Source organism: Zonotrichia leucophrys, chromosome 7 (genome assembly GCF_028769735.1).
Source record: "Zonotrichia leucophrys gambelii isolate GWCS_2022_RI chromosome 7, RI_Zleu_2.0, whole genome shotgun sequence".
In the NCBI taxonomy this organism is placed as follows: domain Eukaryota; kingdom Metazoa; phylum Chordata; class Aves; order Passeriformes; family Passerellidae; genus Zonotrichia; species Zonotrichia leucophrys.
Window position 1 is genome coordinate 20,365,329 of NC_088177.1, and position 16,936 is coordinate 20,382,264.

A 16,936-nucleotide genomic window follows, 5' to 3' on the forward strand; every position below is an offset into this window, starting at 1 on the left:
CTATAATTTTGAATTTAGCATAAATTACATTTTATCAAAACTACATTTTTGAATGCTGGTTGATTATAATTACCTCTAAGGAGACAGTGTCCAAGTTCAAAACTTGCTCAGGCAGGCCTCTTGAGTACCCATAGACTATGGCTGTTGCATTTATTTAACAGATTAAAAAAGCTAGCACTGTTGATTCAATCTCTAGTTTTTCTACAGGTTATGGGTTACTCTGCAGTAGTGGGGTAGATAATATGTCTCTGTGTAGTGTGAGGCCTAGATGTAAAATAGGAAATACACCATATACACATGCATACAACAAATATAGTTCTATAGTGTTCATAGAATTTTAAGAAATTTGATGCAGGGGAGCAAATTATTACATTTTTCACTTTAGAAAAGTTACAAAGGTTGTAACGTGGCCAGATTGCTACTGTCCCATGAGCAGAAGGAAGGGTAGGACAGACATGCCTCTATTTCCTTTCTCTCACTTCGCAGCTAAGCACAGTGAGAGGCTGCTCTTCTAATGCTCTTGTTAACCCAGATAATCGCTGGATGAACAGCCAGAGTACCAAAAATCCATCTGAAAAGCCTTGACGCTACCACACATGACAAAGTTTGGCAGTGACTCTCTGTCTTGGGCTTAATGGAGGAAACCTGGGCCTAAATCAGACACAGTGAATGGACAAGTTAATTTTAGCCAAGTTCTCATTATTAACATTTTCTCTTAAAAAGAGACAACATTTCATTGGTGTGTTGTCTCTTTGGTGGGCTGGCATCAGGGATTTCTCTGCTTCTATGAAGTCCCTAAATTCACGTTAAACCAATAGAGGATTTCTGTAAAACACAAACAAACCAGAATCTTCTGCTAACTCTGAGTGTTGCCAAAGCCCTAATGATCCCACTGAGGACCTACCCAGCGCTGGTCATAGTCTGGCAGGGGTGTCCTTCCCTCGTCGTCCTCGTAGAAGGGCAAGCCTTCCCGCCGGGCCTGCTGGTACTCCTTCCGCAGCCTCTGGATCCGATCAGCGTTCCCGCCACCTGTGCAGCTGCTGGGGGAAAACACAGCTGAATGAAACTCCTATCAACGCACATATCTGACACCAGGTACACACAGAGAATTGCCAGACCCGAGACAAAGGGATTGTGTTTGATTTTCCTGATTTGCGTAGTTCCCACTGGCCCCTATCAGCCTTATTTTTGCTTTCTTATATTGGCAAAGCTGCTAATTGTGAACTTGATTCCTGTTTTTAAAAAAGGCTGTCCCTGTCCAAAGAACTTAGCAATTCCAGTACAAGACAAGAGACAACAGATGGATGCAGACAGATGGGGGAGCACAAGAAAACTTTTAACATTCCTGTGAACAGCTATAAATGACTATCATATTTTAATAATAATGATGATGATGATGATGATAAGCTGACAAAAAATGTTTCCTTTTGCTCCTATGCTAAATGTGGAATTTCCCTAAAATTCCATATGTTCTAGGTAAAGAATAAACTATTATTCACAGAGAAGCACAAAAAAGTTTTGTCTCATAAAAAAACCACAAACTCCCTCCCAATTATACAAAGAACTCAAACATCAACCATGAAAATCCAGGGTAGGCAAGAGAGATGGGAAAGCACACTATTAAATTTTGACACTAAAGTTTTAAAGTGGTAATTAAACAGTAATTCACTTAGTAATCCACAAAGACTCACTTGTATGCAGAACTGCATACACTGCAAACTGCTCTGGTAAATCTGGTGGAGTTGCTTAGTTTATCAAGTTGAACACATGCCTTTCTGTGGGTTTTGACCCTAGTGAGCCTTCTAAAACATTACAGCTGGGCTTGTACAACTGTAGAAGCTCAAGCTATAACCAGGAACTATTAAATAAAATCCTGAAAATGGCTAAGAATTCAAAAACGTTGTTCATATTTAAAATGAAAAAATTAAAAGTTTCCTGCAGATATTTCCAGCCTTGCTGTAGTCAGCACTGGGGTGAGTACTGAGTGTATAGTTAAGTAGCATTTACTGGCATTCACAGGGAATTATTAATTATACAATTGATTTGTGGCTGCTCCTAAACTCAAACCATTGTTTCTGCAGCCCTTCACTGTATATTCACTTAATCTATATCCTTAACTCTGCCTCACCATCAGTGGATTACAGAGACAGAGATTTGCTCGCATGAGTACAGAGTCAGTGGAGCATCTTGCTACATCACACTCCCCTATGAGTATGCCAGAATCTAGGGAAGCCCTTTATAGGATTTGCATAGCAAACAGAATTTGGACAGCACACACAAAATATTGGACATTAACCCATCAGTTCAATAATACTTAGTTTCTAGTATATATCAGCAATCTAGACTGGTTGGAAATTAACTGCCAATTAAGAGAAATTCCACGTAGGCTGCAAATGCAACTGAATATGCAGTTAGGATTGGAAATGGTTACTTGCAGCATCAGTATGTTGCCATGAAAAATCAAATTACTTCCTTTCCTGAAGCCTAAGTTATCCATCCATTCTATAAAGTCCCAGAGGTTTCAAGCTTCTCTGGCTGACTTACTGAAATCTTCCAGAGCACATGAGATTTTTCTCATGATCTCCCAAGACAGTGCAGAAAGCTTGCACAAGCTCTGTGGACTACTGATGGAAAAAAGGATATATTCCCTCTTCACCTTTATTCCTCCCATAGATAAATGCCTCTGTTCCTCGCATTAATACTTGTCTAATAGTGAAGAACCATTTCCAGTTTGCAAAACACTGAAACTGAGGTCTAGCTAATGGAAACTATCACTTAGAACAGTGAAGCCTGGTCCATAGCTCATGAGCACTACAATACCTATGAAATCCCCTGACATTACTTGTGTATAAAGATAAAGTGTTTAATGAGGGCTGCTAACATATAGATAAGGCCCAAAGTATTGTCCCTGTTGCTTTGCCAACAACATAGCCCAAAGCAGCACTAGTTAAGAGGGAAACACTGAAATACAGGCAATAGGTCTAGTTTGATTCCAGCCAATCTGGTTTCCTGCAGCTCTCTGCGAACTGTACAGCGCCTGTCACCAGTGCTCTAACCCACTTTCTACCACCAGATACTTTGGCTGAAGAGACAATCTGAAAATACCACACACATTGGGTTTCCCCCCACCTTTTAAAATTAAATCTGAGATTGATACATTGCAAGATAATCAGGAGCCTGTGCTCCACTGTCAGTCTCCTGTAGGTGAACTTCCTTCTGCTCAAACCCTTTGAGCCAGCGAGTGGGAGTGGTGCTGCTGATTATATTTATTACAAGACAGGGCCTGACAGATTTTGCTTTGGCAAACCTCTGCCACACAGTATTAAACTACAAACCCTAGCCCTGAGAATGAGTTGGAACATTTAAATGAAAGATAGCAGCACATGGAAAGTTATCCATCTGGATTAGTGTGAAAACACAAGCATAATCTCTGTGGAAACAAGCAGCTCCGTGAAGTCTGATTTCCTGTGCCTCTCTCCTGTGGGTTCTCTCGTGTCTGATAACAGTTCACACTGCAGTGTTTCTCCCCAGCATGAGCATTCATCCGGGCGTCTCTAGCAGGCTGCTTATTTGCACTTACTGAAACTTTGTGTTCCAGTATCTCCTGAACATCAAGTCACCAGTCAAGTCTGGTCAAAAATGGCCAGCAGGTTCAAAATTTCTTAGAAAAGTGAAGGGAACAGGTAGGAAGAGAGTTGGTCAGTACATTCACTTCATATTTTCAGGATACAGTTAAAGCTCCACATTTTTTTTTCTCCATTGCTTACAGGCACAAATGTAAAAGATATTGGCTTTTGAAAGAGCTGCATTCTAGTTTACCATGGAAGTTTTACCCACTCCTGAGTAAAGTGAGATAAATATGATGCCCTGTGCAATGCTCATGAAACAGCTCTGAATTTCAACTTGGCTCCTGACAATTATGTGAATATATGAACCACATTCAAACTCACCAGATGAATTCAATCAGCACTGTGCAAATATCGCATACATAATCTATTAGTTTACCCCAAAGAAACTGAAGCATTGAATTCAAACAGAATGAAGTCATCAGTAATAAAAAAAAGAAACTGATAAGGCAATATTAAAAAAAACCCAACACAATATTCCAAGATTTGCAGAGAAGATCATACATTGACTGTAAACTATTCTCCCATCTGCCTATAAATACATAATTAAAAAATATTGGTTTGATCAGATAGCAGTTCTCAGACAGGGAAACAGCAGATGAATACCAGTTCAAATGTTTCAGATGCATGACTATTTATACTGTAAAGGAACCTGAGCTTACAGAAGAAATGTAGAAACAATACTCCAATCAAAGTCAGCGTATATTAAGGACACTTACTGAAGCTTTTCAGCAAGGCTGGTAAGTACAGCAGACAGATTTCTTTTACAGTCGCTTTACATTTAATGCAGGGCTCTCTCCTTGAGAGATATAAATATTACAGTCTTTCTCATATGTACAGTTTTGTGCACGCTTTCTTCCCTGACATGGCTCTGGAGCCATGCTACACATTCTTCAGAGAACCATGCAACCACACTTTTACCACTCCCCCCACCATCACATGTTCCCAGCATCCAAAATTTAATGTACTCACTGACTTCTCTGTGTCACAAGACTGAGAGAATTGTTCGCTCAGCATTTTCCAGTTGTTTTCAGAACAATTTCCTGAAATTGTGCTACATGTAAGGAGACTGATTCACAAGCAGCTGACATGGGAAGTTCTAAAATAACATCTATGTGTAGGAATGAATCTCTGAGAAACTTCAAAGAATTGTGAAGACTCAGGTACTGATTTCAAACAATAGTAACAAGCATGTCCAAAATCCCAAGCCATAAACAAACTTAAGAGAAGTTTAACAGTTCTTCCAGTAAGCTGCACACACTGCAATGTTTTGGTTTTTTTGGTTGAAATAGAAAAAAACCCAACAAACTTAGGTGAACATTCAAAAGAGGAAAGTGTACATTCTTGTAGTCATTCTGTAGTTTTGTTAAATACAGTCCTTATTGGGAGAATAAAGACTTTTTCTGGCTTGGGAGAAGGAGAAAACAAGTCTGTGCTATCGTTTGAACCAACACAATCGTTCTAGTCCAGCAGCTGGGGCTGTGCCACCAACTACACAAACAACGGCCAGAACTCACCGTCCCTCCCTGTGCCTGCACCTGCTGGAAGCACCACACAGAGCCCACCTTGCCCACTGCAAGGGACAGGCTTCCAAACAGCCTCTCAACCAACACAGCTGGAACAGACAGCCCAAGACAAAAGGGGAACCATAATGTAGCAGAGACTGAGCTTCCAGCTCACTGACATTATGTGAAATATGACGGTGAAATTTCACCCCATCACCTCTGAAGAGAGAGATGAACAAGTGCCATAGCAATAATATTATATATGACAGACATATTGAATAATATTCAATATGACAGACTAGGGCTTTTTTCCAAAGAATTAGAGTACCATAATCAGTATTTAACATGTATGGCTCAGGTTTAACACAGTAAAATATCCTCTGTGTTCTTCCTCTAAATTGCTAATCTGTATTTCCATCATTCAAGTTCAAATGCCATTTTTTCAATTAGTGACTTCTTACTGCAGCTTTCTTGATAACACAAATTAAAAGCAAGTGTTGCACACATGAAGTTAGATGAACCACTTAAAGCTATATATAAACATACATTTAAAGAGGCAATAAACATTTTGTTTCCAGTGGTTTTCTTAAATACATTAATATTGCACAGGGCTTTTTTGCCAGCCGCTTCTTTCAAACACTGATTTCACCCAGCTGACTGTCAGTCCCCTAAGCAAACAACTGGTGCTTCCAAGTTAAAATAAAACAAAACAAGCAAACAAAAAAGAAGAAAAATTATTCTTTTAGAGAATTTTCCATTAACAAACAAATCCAAGACAAAATGTGATTCACAGACTCTAGAGAATGGACAATCTTCCATTCATGATCTGCTAAAAAACAAAACTAATTTTACATACTAAAAGGAACACAGTGGTCTACAAAGATACACAGTATAAGGGCATCCAACAGAGCATGTAAGAGTATCTATCTTTCACTTAAGATAAAACTTCCATTTTGAAGTTATAACAAATAAATATTTGAGTAAGTTTCTCTTTCAGTTCCAGTCCTTGCATTTCTACCCTGTATGAAGATATTTTTGCAACCTCAATAGTAAGAAGAATAGAGGGAAGTGATAAAAAGAAAATCAATGGTAAGAACATAATTCTACTGTAATTCAGCATTCATCTTTGTGACCACCAAGAAAAAGAGATTTTAGAGAGATATGAACATTTGCTCTTTTCATATGCACTTGAGTAAGAAAATGGTATTGCTAGGAAAGACTTGTCAGAAATGCCTTGCTGACATCCCTGATGTTGCCTTGGAGGTTCAGGAACCACCTGTGATGTTCAGCCAAAGCCAGCCTGGGTTTTGGTTACACACACCTCACACTGAGGACCCAAGTTAGCAATGACATCTTTCTCGGAACTGGAATTGTGCATATGGCTTTATTTGTCTCCACAACACCTGCTTTCTTGCTGTGGGCAGGAACATCCTTGATGTATGCACAACTACTGTCTTTCTCAATGGAGAGGGGCTTTATGAGGACACTTGATTTGGACTCTTGTGCAGAGTGACTGGTAGGTAGACTTGGAGCCCTGTTCCATTTAGGCAGGACTGTATGAGAAGGTCTGCAGAGATGGACTGACTGTGAGACAGCATTAGATGGATGTATTTCTCTCTAGGTACATAAATACATATAAAGAAACATAAACAAACTGCAGAAAAACAAATTACACTGATGAAGTCATTTACACGTAGTTGAACCTGTATATTAAAGTCCCTGAATCTTAATCTGTTTTACAATATTTTAAAAACTCATAACTGTGCTTCAGTGAAACATATGCTGTCACCTTTCAATTCTTTAGGTGAACATAAAAGCAATACAATCACTTCTGTCCAAAAGGTCAAAGCCTCCTAGGGCAGCACATGACTACCATTTGTCTGGAGGTAAATTGAGTCCTATTGACCCTGTAACATCACTACTGACCTCTTGACATTAGGAGCTTAGTGGAAAGAGAGAAGATGATATTCTCAGGTTCCTACAGACTCATTAGGAAGAAAGAAGGAAAGAGAACCTTGCATGATATGAATTAGCAATGTCATTAACCTTTTCTTTCCCCAGATAGCTCACAATATGTTTACAAAAACCTCAAAAGAACCATTTGAAGATTGAGACCAACAGATTTGTATCACTTTCAGTTTTTCCAAACTGTTTATAAAATATCTCTCAGTGGCTTGACACAAGGCAACCTTTTATGTTTCCCTTCCTTCACATGACATACAACACCTTTTCCTGTTTGTCATGGCAGACAGCCTAGACATTCAAATGAGCATCATCTTTTCAAACCAGCCACTTCTCATCCCCATTACTCTCTTTATAACTTATAGTTGACTACAACTGGACAGGAATAATGGGAGGTATAGCCTAATTTGTTGTTTTATGGAAACAAAATTCGCACACTGAGGTTTAACTTCACTGTAAGCAGATATGGTATATGCTACTCCAACAGAAACGCATTATTTGCAATCAAGTAGAAAGGAAAGAAAAAAAGGCAGACATTTTCTTGTTTTTAGCCAGATTGTCATCTTTATTTCAAAGAAAGGTCATTTTTTTCCTTTTCTCTGCTCAATGTATTGTACCTCATCAAAGAAGGCAATCACCAGATCTTAACTAATAGTAAAAAAAGATGCCTTTCCAGTTTGGGCTGGTTAATGGCAATGTCTGTTTCTGGCAGGGGACCAGTTTACTGCTGTCTTGTTGATATGAGATGTGCACTTGTCTCTGAAGGGCTAGGAAAGCAGGGAGATTAGGGACTCGGCTGCTGACAACAACCAAACTCTCTATAAACAACACACAATGAAAATAATGAAAAACAGATTTTCCTGGTATTTTCAGTAGCCTCTAGACAATGCAACAGTTTCTGGTTTCTTCACTAAAGATGATATCAATTATGCCTTTTATCCATCATGCAGAAGTCACGTGTGAGGCATAATTGAAGGCCTTCTCTCCAAGGTAATTTCATCTGGATTTACACGGCAAAGTACTTAAATTGCCTTTTTTGGCACTTTGTATTACAACACAGCTTGGGAGGGGGTATTTTATTTTACTGATGTAAGGCAGCTGGCATATTTACAATAGATAGGTCACATCAACACAGAGCAGATTTTCAGCCCTCCAAACTCCATTGACAGCAGCTTTAACAATCCAACAAAGCAAATGCTGAATGCTAAACTCCAGTGTAGAAATGTAACTCTATTTCTTAAAGACTATCACACCTGCCTGGAACTGGCAGCTAGGTTTTGTTCACATACAGGCTATTGCTTTTTGCACTACTGTTTATTAAACTAATCACTAAAGCTGAAATAATAACTACTTTACAAACTTCCAATGAATTAGCCATTCATGAGTCCCTCAGGAATTCTCTTTACCACACACAAAGCAAAAGCAGGAGGGAGAGAAGGTGACTATTCAGTGCAGTCTTAATTTCTGCACTCCCTTGTGAGAGAAGAATTGAGGATCTAACAATTCCCTCACAGTAGATGCCACTGCCCATGTTCCAAAACATACTTTGTTGAAAATTTCAAAACCCAGAGTAACCATCTATTTTCTCAGAAATTACTTCTCCAAGTTTCACACTAGAGTCTGTATCATCTGCTCTTTGTTACATACGTGCCAACCTACACCACTGGCAGAGTGGCAGCAACTAATCCTCTATGTGGTTTGCTTTTTTAATACCTGGCTTAGCTAGAGAGGAGGTAGGCAACTTGACCTCAACTACAAAACAGGTTCTCTGTGTGGCAGATATAACTTACATTTTAAAACTGAAAAAGAATTCACATCATGTGCAACGCATCAGGGTAAAGCACAGCTCTCAGAGCCAAAACACATCCTTACTATAAAGCTGGATTTTTTTTTGGGGTATTTTAAATAAATGGTCACTACAAGAATAACATTAATCCAGTGTTAGGACTTTTACAGGAAAAAAAAATACAAATGTAATTTATCTTTTTTAACTGTCAGCCGCATTTCTAACGCTTTCAAATCTGCAGCTTCCAGTGGCCTTTTGTCTTTCTGCCATGGCAGGAGTATCTTGGACAGCTGTAAGAGCTTTGCAAGCTATCTTTCTCAAAATCCATTAGCTAATTCAAGGAACCTAATTAGAGCTGCCATTTTGATGGAGCATATTGAATGCTCTGTATAAACTAGTAACACCATCAATGTTTATTAAAAATTGCAAGAACCAAAGCTCTCTGTTCCATATAAATATTAATGGACAGATACACAATACTTATTGAAATATAGACAGCATTATGAGCACAGAAATACACACAGGTATACTTACAACCCCGTGTGATGCATTTATTCACAAAGGCTGAAGTACAGAAGCAAAACCTAGGGACAATTTTACACAAACTGTTGAAAATTGACCAGCTTCCATTTACACTGTCCTTATGTGCATTAAGGGAAGCAAAGCACACTAAAGATGATTTGTTTCTTGTGTTTTTTCTGAGTAGTGTGCTGACAATTTGGAGTGCATTTTGAGCTTACCTCAAGAATGCACTCCAGCTGGAACCATTTTATAGCTCCTCTTAAACCAGCCACTCCAATCACTGTACTTTGTAGACATTTACACATACTCCAGTACTATACTGTTTAAGGGTATCCAAAGATTCAAAGGGAATTTGCTCTGTAGAGTTAAAACTCAAATTTTGCTGTAGACAGCAACAAAGTCGGTGAAAGGAGCCAGACATCTGGAGCAGTGCTTTCCTACGTTCTGCTGTGTAAAAGCCCAGCCATAATGAAAAACCAGCTCGCAGACAATGATACAACCCACGAAATACTGACCATTCTAAGAATATATTGGGACCTAATTACGTTAAGCTGTACAAGCATATGCCTTTGGCTGCAGAAATAAAAAGTTTTCTGGCTACTTCACAGCTTTGTTTTTAACTTGATACTTCATAAATGGAACTGCAGAAAACCTCATATGTTACCATTTCAATCTGACGTTCACTTTCATATGCATCTAACAGTGCCTGGATTCTATTTATATGCACAACTAAATATATGTGCATAGAAAAATCATCAGATTTGCTACAGAGAGACAGCAGATGCTCTTATTAAGCCACTGGCACATGCAAGGTGAAGCGTGTAAGCCTTACACAGAAAGCATTCAATACTCCAACTACAAGCTAAGGAAAAGCAAAGACAACAAGTGAAAATTTTTCTAGCTTATTTTGCTAGATGTGAGTGCAAGGCACAGCAAAGCAGAAGCACCCCTGGGTGTGCTTGAATGACTCTTTTAACATATGGGGCTTCTTGCAGAGGGGGATAATCCATACACATTCTTCAGAACATCCTAACTCCAGTGCCACGATCTGAAGTTCATTTATTCACAATATATACTAAAATGACACATGAAACATTTAACAGATGTGCAAAAGAAATAGGTGTAGTTATATTTTCTACACCCTAATAGTGCAAAAGGCTAAAAATTGTATGATGATCTTACCATGGGGACAGCCCTGAAGGTAAATTCATTTTGGTTCTCTGATAGGGCAGTATTTCCAAACTACAACTGAGATTTGAGCAGTTTCACAGGAACACATTCAAAAATCAAAATATCAGTTACCACTGACTTCTCTCTGGAATTATATATGGCAAATTTAGCTTGTGGTTATTGCTCAACAAAAACCCTGACAGATGCTGAAGTGATAGATGGATTTTTGCAATGTTCTGCTGCCTCCAAGGCCACCCTATCTACCCTTCCAGCAGCCTCCCCCATTGGACATTCCCTCAGTGCAGCTGGGTCCTGGGACCCCTGTTGTTTAGTTTGCATTCACAGACTGGGGAGCACACATTCCTTCAACCCACTTCCATCACAAGCCCTGCATAAATAGAATTGAACTCTTTACAAGCCAAACTGCATTTTGGAGAAGAATTTCTGAACTTGGAGGCCTCAAGTTAGCAGTGCAACTTCATTGCTTTGCATTATGCAGGCAATGGAAGCTCCTGGACTTACTGATGTACATTGTTTTTCTAGTTCCTTCTTACAGCTGCAACTGCACTTCTGATAGGAAATTACCCTTGCTTTTCCACTTGGAGAACAGAAGTGTTTAAGACTGAAGGTAAGCCCCCTACTCCTTCTTAGTAATTGCTTTGAAAAATGCTAAATTCAAATGTAAAAAAATTAAATAATGGAATCTTCAAACTCTACAGAACCATTTTTTGGCATACCTTGCCTGGGAAAGGAAGATCAAACCAATCTCTCTGTGTTTGGCTGGGAGTCCCAGAAATGCTGGAGCAAGTGTTCTGGTTCAGGCTCACCTCTGCCTCTACAGAATGATTCTCATATGCTTTCAACGGCCATGTCTAAAAACACACTTTACCAATCCTTTCCCAGCTGTTTTTGTCTTGCTGCCTCAATTCTCTGTTCTCATCCTGATGCCTGGGAGTCTTTCCCTTCCTTATCTTTCAGCCACGGATGCCGATTTCCACCACCCATTATTGGCTCCCCGTACAAGCAAATCTCTGTCCCACAGGCAGCCGTAGTACAGAAACACCTCTCCTGATGCACCTAGGTCAGCATGTCTCCTTCCAGCACTCCTTGAGACCCATCTCCCAGAAGCACCTCCCAAAGCAGCTGCCAGTGAGGATGGGGCTGCAGGTGGCAGGGACATCCAACAGCACCTCTTCCATTTGGCACTGGTTCAGATGAGGTGCTCATGCCTGACACACCAACAGAGCACCAAACCTGCAGTACTGGTACACTTCTCTCTACTTTGAAGCATCCAAAAGTTGTCCACAGCTATGGCCTGGCCCAGCCATCCCCTTTATTCTCCCCATCCTCTAGCTGCTCCAGCCTCTCCTCTGTTCCGATTCTTGTCCTACCCCTGTGGCATGTTTTAGGGCATTCAAAGCAGCTCACCCTTTTCCTGGAAGAAGGTGGTGTTAGGGCCTGGGAACACTGATCACCACTGAACACCCTGTTTACCTCAACCTTCATTCCCACAACAGGAGTCTATCTGGTCCCTGCAGCCAGAACTTGCTGCTGGAAAAACATGCATCGGCTCTGGCAGCTCAGGACAAGTACTTTTGGTGAATTAGCAGCCAAGTTTCTATCATGTGTGTGGGAAGTACTCTAAATCTTATAATTTAGTCAAATTGTCACTGTTCAAAGGGTGGCAAAAGCCACAGTCTGGTGTAAGACTAGGCTGTGTTCCCCTCCAAAATGAAAAGACCCCATTCCAGCATATGGAAAGACTATAGATTCATGTTGGAAGAATATATGCTGCTGCTTTTTACTTTTTGCACAGACAAAACAACCCCTTGTCATCTTCTTCCAGCTACACCCCTTGCCCCCCAAAAAACCCAGCTGTCATCTGATTCCATAAAAATTCAGCTTCAGCACACATCCTACATAGATGGTTTCAACCCAAATGGATGAAGATTGGTTATCAACACGTGGAAATACAGTTTTCCAATGGAAGTCAGGCCAGCAGCTCCCCAGGCACAAGTGGCACAGCCTGTTTCCATGGCTGTCCCCCTCCCTGCCATAAAGGACTGCATTCTCCCTGGTCCAGAAGGTTGCTCCTGGCATCTGTGGGATGAGCATTCCTCGACAACAACTGCAACACCTCTGAGGGTACAGCCTGGTACACACCCAGTACTCCTGCATGTGCTCCAGATTAAGCGGTAGTGAGCTTAATGAGAGACTTAATTGATGACTGCTACTTCCTTCACTTATCCATTAAGATAAGTACAGCACATGGACATTTCAACCCATCAAAGAAGAGAAAATGCATTAATTTTGGTTTTCTTAGAGCTGTTAATAAATCTGACACTGTCTGGCAGTTTTCTTCATTTCCTACCATTTGACAGATACTGTGATCACAAGTTACAGAAGATGTTTTTCCTCTGAAATTATCACTCTGGTAATACAAGCCAGAAGGAAACTTTATCAAGACACCAAGAAGCTGGGTATTGGTTTATTTTTAACTTTATATGGCTGGTTTGTGAATATCTCAATGTGATAAAAAAATAAATTCCATCCGGTACTATTAAAAATCATACACACACACAGACACTTTACAAATGGCTGTATTACAGCAAATAATCACACTCTGTATTTATCAGTAAAAGCCAGTATTCCTCTCATATAATCAGCCTGGCTCTACTTAGACCCCTTTACTGTAAGAGCTCCTGCAACTGTTTTCTTCCTCTTTCTCTCTCACAAATTGACATTTGTATGGAATCAAGAAAAATCTTCCTTAATAATTTTTCCTTACTAATGGCTTTTTTTGGTATGTGTATTTGAGAGGAGGGAAGGCAAAGGGCAGGAAAAAGGAGCTTTAAGTGCTCTGCAAATTATCCTCCTGAATCTGGGCCTCATAAATCCTATCAAATGTTATATTTCATCAATAGGCTGGAAAAGCTTTTTTCTCTGCAATGATGAAGCCTGGGTTTAAAATTTATGGTTTCATTTTAGAAATGGACTATAAAAAGAGTCTGACTTGGCTGTCCATCAAGTGTAGCTGACATTAGCAAGTTAGGTGTGGACTTTCAAAGTGTGATATATATTTTTTATTTATTATAGAGGTACATACATATATATACATATATGAGGACATGTATATCACTGTGGGTTTGTGCATGCATAAATACACAGCTGGATTTAAAAAGAAATTGTCTTTAACCCACATTTTCTTTCAATACAAGAGGATCTGAGATATTCAGCAGATTAGATTGCAAAGTGATAAAAGTGTCCAGAACAGAGTTGGCTCAAGGACCTGCAGCAACACAAGCAAATTGCATTTTGCTGCACAAATGATCAAGATAAAGTAGTTTAATTTGCTCTCATTCATGGGGTGGCAAAATGCAATTCAGCAACGGCAGAGTAATGTTTATAGGGAGGCAGGGAAGATTCCAACAGGCTGTGAGGAGAAAAGGGGAGGAGAGCAGGCAAGGACCAAAAGATTTTAGGCAAGGGAAGACAATTAGCAAAGGACTGATAGACTGGGGAAGAGTGGGTGCAGAGCTTCTGCACCTGTTGCGCCTGGAAAGGGTGGGAAGGAGACAGCCTGCCCCATCTCCATGCAACTCTCCACCTCTACTGCCTTTCTCCTCTTTTTCCAAGCTCTGGAAACAATTCTGACTCCCCAAAGAGCTGCTCCTACTTGCTCTCCTGCATTGCTGGAGGTAGGAGAGCACTGGATTATGGCTCCTATTCCAGTTACTGCCACCACTGACAGGAGCCATGTGGGTGCCACAGCTGTACTCTACAAGCCCAAAAGCTTCCTCTGGCAGCCACAACAGCATTTTCTTCAGATGGAGGAGGAGGCAATCTGTGCATGCTGCCGAAACACCCACTCCTCTCTTCCCTTACCCTCAGAGCTGGAGGTCTGTGGTCAGTGACTATTACTTAGTTCCACTCATGCTGAAAGGAAGCCCTAAAGACAACACCTCTAATAAAAGCATTACTGCTCCCCAAAATCCTCATACTTGTAAAATGAAACCACATTTAAAATAAAAGTCAGATAAATAAAGCGACATAACTGAAGTTGGAGAAAGTGAAGTTCCCTTCTGAATGTAGGGGAGCCCATTTCCCTCCATCTGCTACTAAAAAATGTCATTTTGTAACTCAAAGAATTAATGATGGATTATGTGAAAACAGCAAATCAGATCATGCTGTTGAGGCATTATATGAACTAAACAGAAGAGCAGTTAATCTAAATCGCATGTGGGATGGCTATTATTGTGTGCTGCCATCATTGCTGCTGAGTCTGGCTGTAATATTGGTTTTGGTGGCAACACATGGAAAAACCTGAACGTCCTGTTCCTCATTATAAAATGAGGAGAAATCTCACTCTGGGGAACATGGTCAAAGCTGACGAGTGAGCACTGCAGAAAAGGCTGGGCAGGGGCTGTGGTTAATAGCAAAGGTACTCTGAGTCAACACTAGGAAAGCAAATACCATCTTCCACCACCTCTATTTTGTAACATGAACAAGACAAATAAACAAAAGAACTCATCATCCGTGCTCAGGACACTTGTATAGGGTGGCTTCAGATCACTGCTGAGCTCACTGCTGAGCGGACGCTTGGCAAGGCTCCTGTCAGCAGCACAGCAGGGCCAGCGGGCGGAGGCTCTGCAGGGCAGGGCCCGGCTCAGCTCCCGCTGCAGGGACCTGCCCTGCTCACCCTGCACAGGAGGGGACAGGGCAGGGACAACCACTGACCTGCCGCTATCCAGCACAGAGGGGAAATACCACCCATCTGCATTCTGCAAATCAGAATGTGCTCGCTTCTAGTGCTAAGCTTCCACTGGAAATACACAAAATACACTGTTCTTTCACCAACTTGTGGAAATGAGAGGACATAACATTGCCTCTATTTCCAAGAAAAAGGTATTTGTGTTAGGGAAGGGTAACTTTATCAAGCCTTGCTCTACAGATGGCCTGCCTCTGGAATTGCACATTTTCTACTGAAAGGTGGTATACAGTAGTGTCACACCACACAAGCATAAGTTACTTAGAAACATGAAAATCTTGAACTCTTTTAGATTAATACAAGTTAACCTCATTTAACAATGACATTCAGGACACTAAAGCAATACTTACATGGCAGCATTTTAAAGCACAAATGCCCTTACCCCACCACAGATCTAGCATACTTCTAGCAGTATATTTTTCCAATCCAAGTTTATTCTTCTGCACAGATAAATATTTCCACCATTCTATAAGAGAACATCCTGTCACTGTTCAAATCCTTAATTTTTTCTCTTCTAAAATCTTTTAATCTGCTTTTCCCCTCCCCCCAAAGGATGTTTTGTTTATTTTTGTTATTCCTCCTTCTTTCCTTGTCTCCTTATTTCCTCACCTCCTCCCTAAGATTCCAGTGGTTTAAAAATTTTTTAAAATATATATAATTTTTTTCCTTGAGCTCTTGTGAAACCCTGACCTGCTTACAGAGGGCAACTCACAGAGCTTAAGGGCTAATGTTTTACCCCCTGCTCACCATTGTGGATCTGGCTGCAGTCATCAGTAACTAGAATTCATCATCATCAATGGATTTTCAGTGACAGGCACTGTATTTACTCAGATAATGGCCCCATATACTGCCTTTGAAATGAGGGTGTGACCACTAAGGATATTCTCAGGAGTCACTAAATGACATTGCTGCCGGACATGTTTGCTCCACGTTTCGAAAGCAGAGCTGCAGAAAAGCAAGCTTTGAAGTTTTGGGGTGCTTTGGATGGTACAGTGCTCTCAGGACACACCAATATTAACCAAAACACATCACCATGGCACTGGAGCAGGCCACTGGCCAGCTGGTTTGACTGCAGGGGAAGAACCCGCAGAGGCTGCCTCTGAAACTGTCCTTGCAATAGGCTCTGAACAGATGTATAATCCATAGACAGTCCTGTTCCCTCGCACAGCAGAGCAATAGAATCAGTAAAAGCAGGTGGGGGAGCACAAGATAATATGGAAACAACACTGGTCCAAAAGATGCCTGACAATGATACTTGATGTTTTAGGAAGGAGGCAAATGTAACATGCCCACACAGCCTGTGAAGACAAATCCAGAGTCTGTGAGGCCTCAATGCTGTTTAAAGTCACTGTGGACAGAATATACATTTCTTTATGAAGAAGATCTAACAACCTGATAGAGCTATTGGACAATAGGACCAAGCTGCTTTGGTGTCAGGTAACTAACTGTAAAGAGTATGCACTGAACACCTGTGAGAATGCAGCCTGCAAAATTACTATTTCTGGTGTAGGATAAACATCCCTTCACTTCCCTAGTCCTCAACTTTATAAGCTTGCCAACCATCACAAATGGGGATCAGAGTCTCCATTCCTGGAGC

The 16,936-nt window shown here is 40.6% G+C and overlaps 1 protein-coding gene across 8 annotated transcripts in view; it reads right to left on the bottom strand.

Annotated features, from left to right (window-relative positions):
- Window positions 1-16,936, bottom strand: part of PARD3B (par-3 family cell polarity regulator beta) — a 392,041-nt gene that overhangs the window by 50,352 nt on the left and 324,753 nt on the right. For 7 of the 8 annotated variants that reach the window (XR_010440948.1, XM_064717877.1, XM_064717876.1 and 4 more), the window contains one exon: window positions 905-1,040. Coding sequence is in view for 7 of the 8 variants with exons in the window: in XM_064717877.1 (XP_064573947.1) it covers window positions 905-1,040 (136 nt within the window). In the remaining variant the exon portion in view is untranslated. The remainder of the gene's footprint in view (window positions 1-904; window positions 1,041-16,936) is intronic. The other variant, XM_064717875.1, reaches the window with a different exon arrangement.